This window comes from Maniola hyperantus, chromosome 3 (assembly GCF_902806685.2).
Source record: "Maniola hyperantus chromosome 3, iAphHyp1.2, whole genome shotgun sequence".
Taxonomy (NCBI): Eukaryota; Metazoa; Arthropoda; class Insecta; order Lepidoptera; family Nymphalidae; genus Maniola; species Maniola hyperantus.
The window spans coordinates 7,331,083-7,343,891 of NC_048538.1; the positions used below are offsets into that span (position 1 = coordinate 7,331,083).

The window sequence follows — 12,809 nt, forward strand, 5'->3', positions numbered from 1 at the left end:
TAAGGATTGCGGAATTCATTACACGAACCTGGTGACCTTTGTGTATTTCAGTGGACTTGTAATTTTAGTTGTGCACTGCCCAGTGTCGGTGCCGGAACAGTCAGTCAGATTTGTCCACCCGTGAATAGCGGGCTTTAGCCTTCCTGTACATGATTACCGGAACCACACGCGGCGCCAGACTATAAGTTAAGTGTATACAAATGAAAATCGCATGATATGAGCCTACGCTGCCGTGTCGGTGCCGCGATTTTACTAAGTAGGTACGTGGAAATAGTATACACCAAAACAAGGTGGCAGGGGGCCCGTGCGGCGGCGATCCGCCGCCGGTCAGCTCATTTGCGATTTTTATTTATCTACATACATTAACTCACAGTCCGATAACTCATATACAGGAAGCCTTAGAGAGGTAGATATAAATCTTTAAAAAAAGCTCCCACGCTCCTTTCAGGTTTAACGCGTTTCTACCCAATATTATTTGTCCACTAGCAATAAAACTTGCAGAAGTTGATCTCACGGTCATATCAATGCCAATGTCTGTAAGTTTTGCTTGATAAAAATAAGCAAAATTTACTTGCCGCGACTCCACTTGCGAGAGTTAACTTCCGCAAGTTTTATTTCTAGCAGACGCTTGGTCTTTATTTTTTTTTGCTTCAACTGGAAACGTCATATTAAAAAAGTAAACAAATATCAATGACGTTGCGCGTATTACGGCCAAATTATTCAAATTAAAACAACAGGTTTTTCCAAGGGGTTTTTTCATAGATACGATGTTTCTTCAAACGTGACACATATTTAAAATTTAACAGGCAAATGTACTGAACGTATAGCGCGCGTAGCCCGTATGTTCACACGCGCACCGGTTTTTATATCGTTAGAGTGGATGTTTGCTATCAGATATTTGGAATACATTAGCACACATTTATATTACGTTTCTCGACTCATGGGAAAAATTATAGCGCAGTTATGGCCACAGGTTATAAAATTAGGTACACATTTTTCCTTAATATCAATAATGAGTATAGCGGTGACTTTTTTCTTCGGACAGTATTACGCAGACGCTAGAATAGCATTATACGCAGTCTCGATCGCCATTATGTTAGCCTGGAAGAGGCTTGTTATAAGATAACTGATTTAACTGCGATCTCATATTATGGTGTTAAATGATGATGCAATTTAACGATGGAAGCGGCCAAACCTGGAAGGGGTATGGTTAGTTTTTATATCTAATCGGTTTCAATGCGACATCGTACCGGAACGGTAAATCGCTTGCTATTTGTACTCTAGCGGTAGGATTTTGTCGATGTGTTGTAAACTGCAACCGTTTTTACCCTCCTGAGCGAATATGATCTACATTTATTCTACCGGAAATCGAAGCCGGGTTAATGCAATAGGCGTGGGATGTCGAAAAACATCTGCACTACAGTGTGCTGTGCCAGGACCTTAATTACGCTCCATCATGCTACATTACGTCTATTAGATGAGAATAGATATCGATCTCTATAAATATATTATTGTTCATGAACGAAGTCTCTTCACAGTTCACACGTACACATTTTAACCGGATTTAAGAATGTGGGATTGTCGCTGATTTCTTGGCAGAGATCCATCACAAGTATAAATATACAAAATTTGGGTGCACAGTCCAGAATACACTTGGTCATTGCTCTACTTCTATTTAAGTCACCACTTGCAATTGTGCATTTTAATTTGTCATGAAACTTGTTATCGTTTTGATTAATTAAAGTGAGTGAAAGTGAGAGTAAAGAGAATATTTAGAATTTGAGAATTAGTGTAGATTTTTCAAGGTTTTATATGTTTAAACTTCAAATATAATATCGTTAAATAAAGCATTTCTGTCGTGTTTACTTACACAGTTTCTTGAGTAATAGCCTATCCGGTTAACCGATTTTGACGAAGTTAGGCACAGAGATAGTTTGCAGTCCGGGAAAGGATAAATGCTACTTTTTATATCGAAAGATCACAGAGTTCCCACGGGGTTTTTAACAACCTACATCCCCACCGAAGAAGTCGCGGGCATAGCTTACATCCGCCTGGAGATGAATATAGGGTACTTTTACCCCGGAAAATAAGAGTTATACTCATAACTTAATTTTCTTTCGGACCCTTAGCCTTAGCTTATTCTTATTTACTAAACATATTTTTTGGAATATCACTAAAGGAATTATCAACGTATGGAGGCCTCTTACGAGACTGTCCCCTAGTCCGCCCCTCTGCTCTCGAGGTTACCTGTGCTCCAGCATCAAGCAACTCTTGCGCGACAGCGAGATATCTGCCGGCGCCCACAACGCGAGTGAACTACAGCAACTCTTGAACCTCTACCAGCCACTCTCAAAGATACAAAAACTTCTGTTTGTTTCGTTTTTACTTACGCAGTCTCTCGAGTCGACCTGCGCCCCAGCATCGAGCAGCTCTTGCGCGACGGCGAGGTGGCCGCCGCGGGCCGCGAACGCGAGCGAGGTCCAACCATCACTGTCCGCCGCACACGCGTCCGCGCCCGCGCCCAGCAGCAGCCGCACCGCAGACAATCGCCCGCTCTCGCTTGCGCACATGAGCGCTGTTGTGCCATTCTGTATGAGATTAAATCTAGTTATCAACCGTCCCATAAAAAAAATTTATGATATTATTAGCAGTTTTTTTGTTTAATAAATAATATACCTCTTTGTCTCAGTAGTCTGCTACCCTTAGGAGTTGCGAAATAAGTTTTTGATGTGTATTAAAAACTGCGGAACCGGCAGGGATTAAACCTGCATCCCTCGGGCTATCGCGCCATTGAAGTGCCTATAATTCGTTTAGACCACCATCCCTTCACCGCTGGCACGGTATTTTTTAACAATCTTTAAGCGACTTAACAGATTGTAGAGACATCTAATAGCGACAGGTTACAGTTGAAGTTTTATGATCTTATGTATTAACAATTTATTTCGGAATTTCCTCAAGTGTAGGTAAATTATACAATAGACACTTGGAATTTTTTGGAAACATGCTAGGAAGAGAAAGTCTTATTAATTAATAGCTAAGCTAGCTTGAAACTACACATCGTAATATGAATAATGGTAGGGGTTTATTTGGGACAATTGGTAATGAATTTCATTCCCTTTTCCTTCGACACAATTCCTATTTAAGTTACGGTACACAAAATATGTACTAATCAAAATGTTTGTAATGCATAATATGAAAAGTAATTTCGTGCGACGAAAGAAAGCTTACTTCGTCCCTGTCGTCGATATTGAGGTTTCTGTTGGAAGAGAGGTAATTCTGCAGTTCATTGCCATCATTGTTAATCAGTTGAGAAAGTGTTTTGAAGCACGCAAGGGACACCATCGACTCGCTGCGATGCAGGCTCTGTAAGAAACGTAACAAAGTTATTACTTGTACTGTACCGTTATTGAAAAGAGAGAAAATGAGGAGCTGTTGAACAAAACGGTGTAATTGTACGAATTTTTTTACAGGAGGAGCAACAAATTGAATGAAAGCGGTTAAAACTTTACTGTACTTGTACCTACCGTTTTGATAGAAATCACGAACTTTGGACTGAGTTTAAGACCGTTTTGCTAAGAAGTGAGTTCACAGTACACACTTGTATTCAGTGGGCCATAAAAGAGTTAAAGGAAAAAAGTATTTTTATCAGAAGTGTAATTACACCATTTTATTCGCTAATTCCCCAATCAATCGCCTGCGACACTAGTTTCACTTGTATTCAGAATATCGTAAGATCTTCGACATTTTATATCATTTTATTTACCAGGAAACTTAGTTTAAATATCAATTTTTTAATGACTTTTATGTTGAAAAAATATTCGTCTGGGCGCTTATGGTTTCCAATTTTAACAAGTTTAACCACATCCTGAATCTTGAAATCCAAACCAAATTACTGATTTTTGCAGGATGTGTAACATTTTATCAGTCGTCAATGATATCATCATTCTTTATCTTAAGTAAAAAAACAATATCCGTACTAATTTGTGGTTTCTCTTATCTCTATAGATAGAAAGAGGCTTCAACAAAATTATATTTATTATTAAATTAAATTATAAGTACCGTTAATAAAATACAACGCTGGCTAATAGCTTTAAATAGATAGATACAAAATGGGTAATTGAAAGAACCATACATTAACAGTGATATTAAATATTTATTACCTATTTTAGATAAAGGATGATAATATCTCTTGAAAATGGTTCACAGCCTTGAAATATTCGCAGGTTTTAGGTTATTAACTTCTTATTAAACTTTTACTAATTTAGATGAATCGTCTTCTATGCACAATTTTATTTCGACCATGAGTAAGCACACAACATCAAATCATGCAATTTTCACGCGGTTAATTGAGACACGCATTTTGTAAATTAAAGTAAGTATTTAGAAAGAAAGAACACCTCGGCTGCTTGCAAACTCCAGCGCAACATTTTTAGCTCACTGATTTTATATTTACTAGAAAATAATTTGTAGTAAAGCACATAAGAACAAGCCAACGTTTGCACTGTAGCTACAGTTCACAATGTCTATAATAATGAATATTAATAAGTATATGTAGATACCGTGATAACGAAAGATATCACTAGACACCTCCATGAACAGCACAAGCACTATAGTGTTTACAGTCAGGGGTAGCTTATTTTACTGTTCACATTTTTACTATTATTCACACATTAGAGCTGTTATTATTAATTTATCGTCTAGTAAACAATTCCACACATTAAGTAATTTCAATTCTATAATAGGTAATTGTTATTATAGATAAACATTATAGATTCTGCACTGTATTACCATGTTGTTGATAACAAAGATTAAGTACGATCGTGTGTAGATATTAGGTAGATGCTTCGAATATTCAGTGTTCATTTCCTTATATTAATTAAATTCAGTCAAACATTCGTGCAGTTTATGCAATTCATTAAATTCACTGCGCTGATGAGACATGCTACAAATTCATTAGTACAACTTTGGTGTCCACAATTTGTCAAACTTGTATTGTTATGTTATTCATTTGTAACGGCAATATTAGGAATAGTTTTCGCTCAGACCGTGTTTGAGTGCCGACGAAGAGCAAAGCCATGAAACGGGAAGCCATGACTGAGGCGACGATGTTCCCCAGGAGGCGCCGTGACGGTGAATCGAGGCACGCTGAGATGAGGGCCTGCAGACAAGGGCCCCACATGTTCGTTTCCACCTCCGATGTTGAGGTTAAGGAACGAGGGCCGCCGACGCTTAGTATGCATCGGCGGCGCCAACATAGCACCCGTGAAACTGTTACTCTTCGCTCGCTGCGGCGGCGGCGGTCCCTCTTCTACGCTACTGATCTCTGATGCATCAGGCTTCTCAGAGATATCGGACCGACTCCGATCCGTATCCGACGACGGCGGCGACTCCCGAACCGCCTCCAGGGGCGCGTCGGAAAATACGGGTGGCCTGGACACATTTCTCGGTTTGTGTATATTTGCAATAAGACAGCGAATATGTACGTATTCATTGTCATTATTTTTTGTTTGGGGCAATCGAGGAGCACGGGACATATCGCGACGGACGCATAATAAATAACACCGAGCGCTACACAAGACGTCCCGTGAAAGATTTGCGAGCGTAGTGACTAACCATCGGGATACTCGTATCGTCTCTCGTCATCACGATGGGCGGATACTATTTAGAGCGCGCCGTAGGGAGGGCGGGCGGAGGGCGGTTGCGATGAATGAACGCGGACCGATACGTACAAGAGAATAGGTACTGTAGGCGGCTAGCGATAGCCGCTTGAAGATCGCAGAGGCGGTGCGATGTGCGATTCTCTCGGAAGGCAGCATGTCGCTCGGTGTCCGGACACACTGTGCCGACCAGGCGACGGCGAGGCAGATACCATTGCCCGAAACGAGATACTCCCCGCCGACGAGACCAAACAACTTTTAGTTTTTTTTAGTTAATACCTAATTTAATTTTTTTTCATAAACACATTAGACAAATATTACAAAAGCTATTATTTAGTCTTTTCATCATAAGGAAAATAGTGAACCTTTTCAAAATTTATCAAAATATTGACAACTTTTTGCATAGAAATCGATTAAAGTGGTATTAAATTTTTTATCACAATTTATTAACTACCTAGATAATAATGAGCCAATCCGACTCAAAAGCTCAAAAAACCGACAAGCTCCTTGAACTTCTATGTCAGTGCACTTCAACATAGCCATGCGGTTACTTAGCAGCAAGTACCTATCAAAACTTACTTCATAACCATTGTGACTGTTCATAATAACCAGTTTGTACGATCTAGTTAGTCGTAACTCGAAACGGAGAAAAAGCAAAATGAATAGAGGTGAAGATCCGCAATGCAATCGAGATAAAAAGAGTAACGGGGTTGTAGGAGTCCATCCACTCGCCATGCAGCGTGATGTGATCACTCGACTGAGAAAGTAATTTTAGTTTTAAATGTTTTAATATTTACTTAGGACTTTACCTACCGAGAGTTTTGCTGCTAGGTACTTTAACTTTTTTAAGAACTTAGGTTTTAATATAATTTAAGTCGGTACAGTGAGCGGTCAGTACCTTTTGGAAATACCCTTTGTCGACTTCGTATTTAGATGTGTCACACATAAGGACATTTTATGTAACATGCTTACACTATTTGATGACCGCACCTGTACCCAAATGAACCTGCCTGGGAAATCCTCCGTATTTCACAAGTCAATTCCGACTTTCTAATCTTTTATGGATGTACCAGACTTGTCCGATTAAGGATCTGACTGATGAAAGATCAGTCGGTTGCTTAATCTGATAAATCCGACAGATGTTGCGGTGGAGAGTCTAGCGGAGCCAAGGTTGTCCCGGTGAGAGTTTTCCTTATAGAATATCAGGATCTTCGGGATACACTGCGTATTAAGTGTATATACCTATACGCGAATCTCGTAGCACAAGTCATGTATCTCTATCTACCTCAGCCACGGATACCTAAAGCCCGATTTATAGTGGTATCTGAAAAGGAGTTTGATTAGCAGCGCAGCGTTTAAGACTTTGGGCCCATGGTCAAGGGAAACGAAAAGTTTTAGGTAGTTATGTCCCAGAAATTGACCCACGTATGAGGTGACCTCTGAACTGGCGCTTATTTTAGCCCTACGGTCAATCCAGCGAGCCAATAATAGTCACCATGGAACAATGTTGGCAAAAAGTTAATACGATTAACGATTAAAAAGTTAATCGCGATTACCGATTAAAATTAATTACCTAATCGTAATCGAAATTTTCATGATTACGATTGAATATATATTGTTATTAAAGTACAACAATCATTTTTAACCGAGTTCCAAAAAAGGAGCAGGTTCTCAATTCGGCGAGCATGTTTTTTTCTACACACAAAAAACACCAATTTTTCTGAGATTTCTTAACCAATTTGCGTAGTTTTTTCTGTAATCGAAGTTTGCGAGATGGTCCCATAAAGTCTGGTTCCAACTCTTCAACCCTGATGCTACAGCGGTGCTGCCCATGTAAGTTGTGGACATTTTGGAAATTTCGATTGTGAATTGAAATTGTAGTGTCATGCAAAGTACATCGATCAACTCTCAGCCTTGTAATTTTTTTTCCTTGTTTTATAACTAACATTAGTCAGTTAAAAATATTAATCAAATTAACAATTAATTTTATTAATCGCGATTACGATTACTGTATTAATCGCGATTAACTTAATCACGATTAAAACTAATCAAATTAACTAATCGATTAGAAACTTAATCGATTAATGCCAACACTGCCATGAAGATGGGCACCATGCCCATTAAGATAACTTGGACGGTGTATACCTCCTCATATTTTTTGTAAATATTATTTTTATAATAAGCTATTTATGTGAAATATTTCATTTTATTTTGTATAACCTATACGTTTTCATATAAGCTTTTGATCACGATCCTAATCTAGAATTTTTTTTTCATTTTAACTGATATTTTACATTAATTTTATTTAAATAAATTAAACAAAAACTGCATAATGACTGCATTCTAACATAAGTTTGTTAAAAGCTTTTGGAAGCTAAACTTAATTTCGTTTTTAGAAATTGAAGCTTGGCTTTTGACAAAAAAGATTTGACAAAAGAAATTTGCCCAGAACAATGAAGATTTAAAGAGCTGATTGTTGGTTCACAGGCACATTTTTTCCCAAGAGTACAAAGGATTTTTCTAAGCTCAACCCAGTAAGTTGAGAATCCTGGGCGAACATGGAGAAGTTTTCAATATTTTACTGGTCAATGTTACTTAAAAAGTTATTACTCTAAAATTTACTTCATAGTTACCACAACTAAAAACAAGAAAGTTTTAACTTTTTTTTTGCAACTTAAGACCTAAATTCAGAAAAAATAGGTATCCTATACTCAGGTGGAGCTAGCTCTAACAAGAACTAGGTCACTTCTGGTAATAACAAGAATTTGAAGAAGATCTAGGTTCACTATTATCAAGCCTATAAAATATTATTTCACCATCAACAGTTCCGGACCTCCTATGGTTTGGAAGCGCTGTACCCTGCATCATCGGGGTTGAGAAGTTGGGACTTGGAGTTCGATCATGAAGTCATTGCTTGGTACCTTTACTAATGTACTTTCAGGAACTGTTGTGAATAAATTACGATAGTGAAAAAATAATTGAAATTGGTTCAATAGTGTCTTTGAGATAATCGCGGACATACTCAAGATCAAATGACATTCGACACAAAAAAGATATTTCGAATCGAATACATCTTCTATAATATAAAAATGAATCGCTAAATGTGTTGCTCATCGCAAATCTCGAGAACAGCTGGACCGATTTCGCTAATTCTTTTTTATAATATTCCTTGAAGTACGGGAATGGATGGTTCTTACGGAGAGAAAAATTTAAAAAATTTGAATCGACTGTTAGGCGGAAGCCGCGGAACGAAGTTCGCCAGGGCAGCTACTACTTTATATTTTTGAAAAGGTGATCACCGAAAAAACGCTTCTCATGCGATAGTACGAATATATATTTTTAGTGTGTTGATAAGGAGGCGACGGCATTACCATCATCATCATTTATACCAAGAAACATTTTTCTGAGGTTTTTAATCTAAATATATAAAAGGAAAAGGTGACTGACTGATCTATCAACACACAGCTCAAACTACTGGACGGATCGGGCTGAAATTTGGCATGCAGATAGCTATTATGACGTAGGCATCCGCTACGAAAGGATTTTTGAAAATTCAACCCCTAAGGGTTTGGAATTTGTGTAGTCTACGCGGACGAAGTCGCGAGCATAAACTACTTCTACAATACTAATAATGTTTATGATTTGCAAAACCATATAAAACTAAAGGAAACGATACGAAACCTTTCAATTTATTCGTACCTGTCCGTAAGTCCGTATGAAAGAGGCCGCACGAAACATTACGTCGAAACGTCATCGAATTTTTAATCGATTCACAGCGATTTTAACAGTGATACTTATTAATTAATCGATAATTTAACGAATAATAAATTCCTACATTGTGGTATTCGTAAATTCAGGTGAACAATGAACGCTATGCTGGACATCGCCAATATTTATAGACAAAGTTAGCTTACATATTGGATGTTGATATTACTGATGCTAGGATTAAGTGGTTTTTCTTTAAACACAGATTTACCTGATAACTCTTAGTTTCCTTACACCATAATTTACTCTTGGCCCATAAAGTGTGGAAAGATAATGTAGTTTACCGTTAAACCTTGGTGTACTGATTACATACTTTATCTTACTCGTATAAATTTCAATGCAGTGTTGATCCGTTAAATTAATTATTATTAAATGCTCAGATGATGCTCAGTTAAGCTTTCCACGGAAATAGCTTGATGCTGTACCTATGTCTATAGATACTACCTAGCGGAAATATCTGCGAACCTCGCTGGAATGTGCTTTCCCTCGTGCTTCCCCTATCCAGTACCGGTGCCAACGCGAGCGCGTTGCATGACGTCACTAAGCCAGGTTCGCAGATATTTCGGCCGGCTTATAGGTAGGTATCTATCAATTCCTAAGTTTTTCTTAATCTATCTGAAGTTTTTTTTAAACATACACTGCAATATGATGTAACATAAGATGGAGCACGCTTGCCTAGAATAAGAAGAACGCAAGAGTAAACTGCCTATTCACTTCAGTCTTCAGAATAATAATATAATAGTTTAAAGATTATATTACTAAACGCAGGCGTATTTATATAAAAGTTTTGAACTTTTTTACATGTACTGAAGCAAGGTTGATTTAAATGAATTGAATCTATCGAATAATCCTTGTAGCTGTAGGTATGGTAATTGGATAAGTTACTGTAAACTAAGTAAACCGCATCGACAAGGACAGCAGGAAAATTAATCTCCAGTATAATTATGATGACCCACTTGTTGATAAAGAATAATGTAAATAACTCATAAATAAAGAAATCACCTCATTCGGCATTGGTTCACTCAACGCTTCCCTCATAAAACGATAATATGGAAAAATACTCCCATAGCTCCTTGGTACTCTGAATGGTAGAACAAGGGCACGTCTCTCGGGTGTATCTGACGAAGACAAAGGCCTGCCTCTGTCAAGCCAATAAGACATTTCACATACGCACTAATTCATATCACCAATTACCACTTTTAAGTCACTCTTTGATCAACTTAACTACGCTTTCTAAGTGTTAGAAGACTATACCAATTTGTTCGATTACACTCAATCTGTGGGTAGTCATTTTAAATCAACAATTTAATAAGCGCTAAGGACGATTCCTTCATGTCACAACCGACGCTCTACTTATATTGATAAGAATTGATGGAAGAATTATTATTAAATTACACAGGAGTGCTTATCAAACTTATCAGTTAGTTTGTCGAGCCCTCTTCGTAGTAGGTATTTACGTATGGATGAATTTATGACAGTCGTACTATGTCTACCAGCTAATTAAGTACCTACTAAGAAACAGTGATTGGAAAGCAGTAGTTAGGTAGGTACCTATTTCAATATAAAGCGCTTACCTACTTACTTTTATATACTAGGACGCTATATTTCGATACTTATTTACTAAAGCAAAACCTTCATTTTTTAATGTCCAGGAAAGATAATTTAATGATCCTTAACCTTGGGTCTTGGCATACATTTACCCAATTTAAACTATAATATAATATAAAAATACTCTTTAAAAACTTTTAACGATCCTTACCTACCTCATTTTTCTTTTGGCTGAAGTATATAATTAAATTATTATACTTCACCCAACATTCTAAACAATACAAGTGCAGCCCTCTATCGGTGAATCGTGATATTAAGCGACAATCTTACGTCGTCGTCGTTGAGAGACTTATCGCGCATTAATACGTGCAAGTTACAGCACATTTGTGTAGATGGCGTTTATGACATATTATGTTCAAAAAAATGGCACCCACTTCGATCTATCGATCTAGTTTAGTTAAGAGTTAAGACTTCAGGGTAGGTATTTTATGTTAATCCTGATTAGCACCATTTCTCACAGAATTTATAGATTCTCTCATAGCTCATAAGTACCTAAGTATAACTAATTTTTCTCATCTGTTCCTCTTAGCAGATTTAACCAAACAAGCAGGTATTTTATCTTAAATAAGCTTGTCAGACGAATTATAATCTACTCAAGATAAAAATGACAAAACCAAAGTTAAAGTATAAAAGTTTTAAGTCTTGACAAGGTTTGAGCGGTATTATTAATTGCTTATGTTTATATTTTTTAATTGTAGGTAAATGCGATTATCTTCCGAAAATCTAAATAATAAGTATATAAAAGGAAAAGCTGATTGACTGACTGATCTATTAACGCACAGCTCAAACCACTAAACGGATCGGGCTGGGCATGCAGATAGTTATTATGACGTAGACAATAGACATCCGCTAAGTAAGGATTTTTCAAAATTCACTCATAAAGGGGTAAAATAGGAGTTTCAAATTTGTGTAGTCCACGCGAACGAATGTTTTCGCGGGAATAAGTTAGTAGTTTAATAATACATTGAGAACCATTATTTACCAATAAATTAAACTAACAAATGAATCTCGCATGAATCACGCTTTTTAAATCCGCCGTCAACCATGTACCTACCAATTCGATAACAACAAATAATTAAAAGAAGCAACCCATACTGAGTACCCATACAATCGTTGTATTTTTTTATAGTGAAACTATTTAGAAATGGATACTGATACAGATACAACAATAGTATGGTAGTAGATATCTACAAAGATACAAGATAACTAATTTTGATGAAATTTGGCATTTTTGGAATTTCATTCTCCTCAGTAATAGAGGAAGGCAATGATATTAAAAAAAAGCTGTGTTAGAAGAAGACAAATAGCAATGAGCACCTAGAGCAATTTCTGAATTATCCCAGAAAATATTCTAAAAACTTTGATAGTTACAGTTTTCCCCTTTATAATGAAAACAAGGAATAAGGTCAGATTTTTGAAATTTCCACGGGAGCAAAGCCGTGAAGGGGTTTTTTTTGATATAGAATTAAATAATATCGCCGCTGGTGGCTTTACTCAAATGAAATGAATACCTTACGTATAATCAAGACAATAAGCTGTAAGATTTCACGCCAGGAACAGTAAGTACCTACCGAGGTACGAAATCGTTTTATTGCATTTATAAATAGAGTAAATCACCAGAAACGCGTAGATAATTAGTTTCATTGTGATGCGATGACCACGTCTTCGGCTCGCAATTTATGACGGAAATACACGGCTTAAAGTACGATAGACTGCGATTATAAATACTACAAAGAATAAATAACTAAGTACCTATACAGAATTAAAATAAGACGTCTG

At 37.1% G+C, this 12,809-nt stretch overlaps 2 protein-coding genes across 6 annotated transcripts in view; both read right to left on the reverse strand.

Moving 5' to 3' along the window:
• Arms (Ankyrin repeat-rich membrane spanning) overlaps nt 1-12,809 on the reverse strand; it is a 58,225-nt gene that overhangs the window by 30,217 nt on the left and 15,199 nt on the right. For 2 of the 5 annotated variants that reach the window (XM_069509567.1, XM_069509566.1), the window contains exons 1-3: nt 5,046-5,534; nt 3,229-3,363; nt 2,391-2,588 (exon numbers count right to left, since the gene is read on the reverse strand). In XM_069509567.1, coding sequence (XP_069365668.1) covers nt 2,391-2,588; nt 3,229-3,363; nt 5,046-5,534 — 822 coding nt within the window. Of the gene's footprint in view, nt 1-2,390; nt 2,589-3,228; nt 3,364-4,397; nt 4,486-5,045; nt 5,535-12,809 lie in introns of those variants that run through there. The other 3 variants (XM_069509569.1, XM_034984693.2, XM_069509568.1) reach the window with 2 other exon arrangements.
• Nucleotides 5,643-10,775, reverse strand: LOC138404721 (uncharacterized). The gene is made up of 2 exons (XM_069509512.1): nt 10,425-10,775; nt 5,643-5,912 (listed from the first exon to the last, which is right to left on the reverse strand). Exons 1-2 carry the CDS (start codon nt 10,581-10,583, stop codon nt 5,643-5,645), a joined length of 429 nt encoding a protein of 142 aa, XP_069365613.1. The 5' UTR covers nt 10,584-10,775.

Bases quoted from the DNA above. Each gene is read 5' to 3' on its own strand.
- LOC138404721 (XM_069509512.1), bottom strand. From the start codon at position 10,583: ATGTCTTATTGGCTTGACAGAGGCAGGCCTTTGTCTTCGTCAGATACA. The intron at 5,913-10,424 runs GTGATTTCTTTA...AAAAACTAAAAG, and splicing joins GTGAACCAATGCCGAATGAG to TTGTTTGGTCTCGTCGGCGG.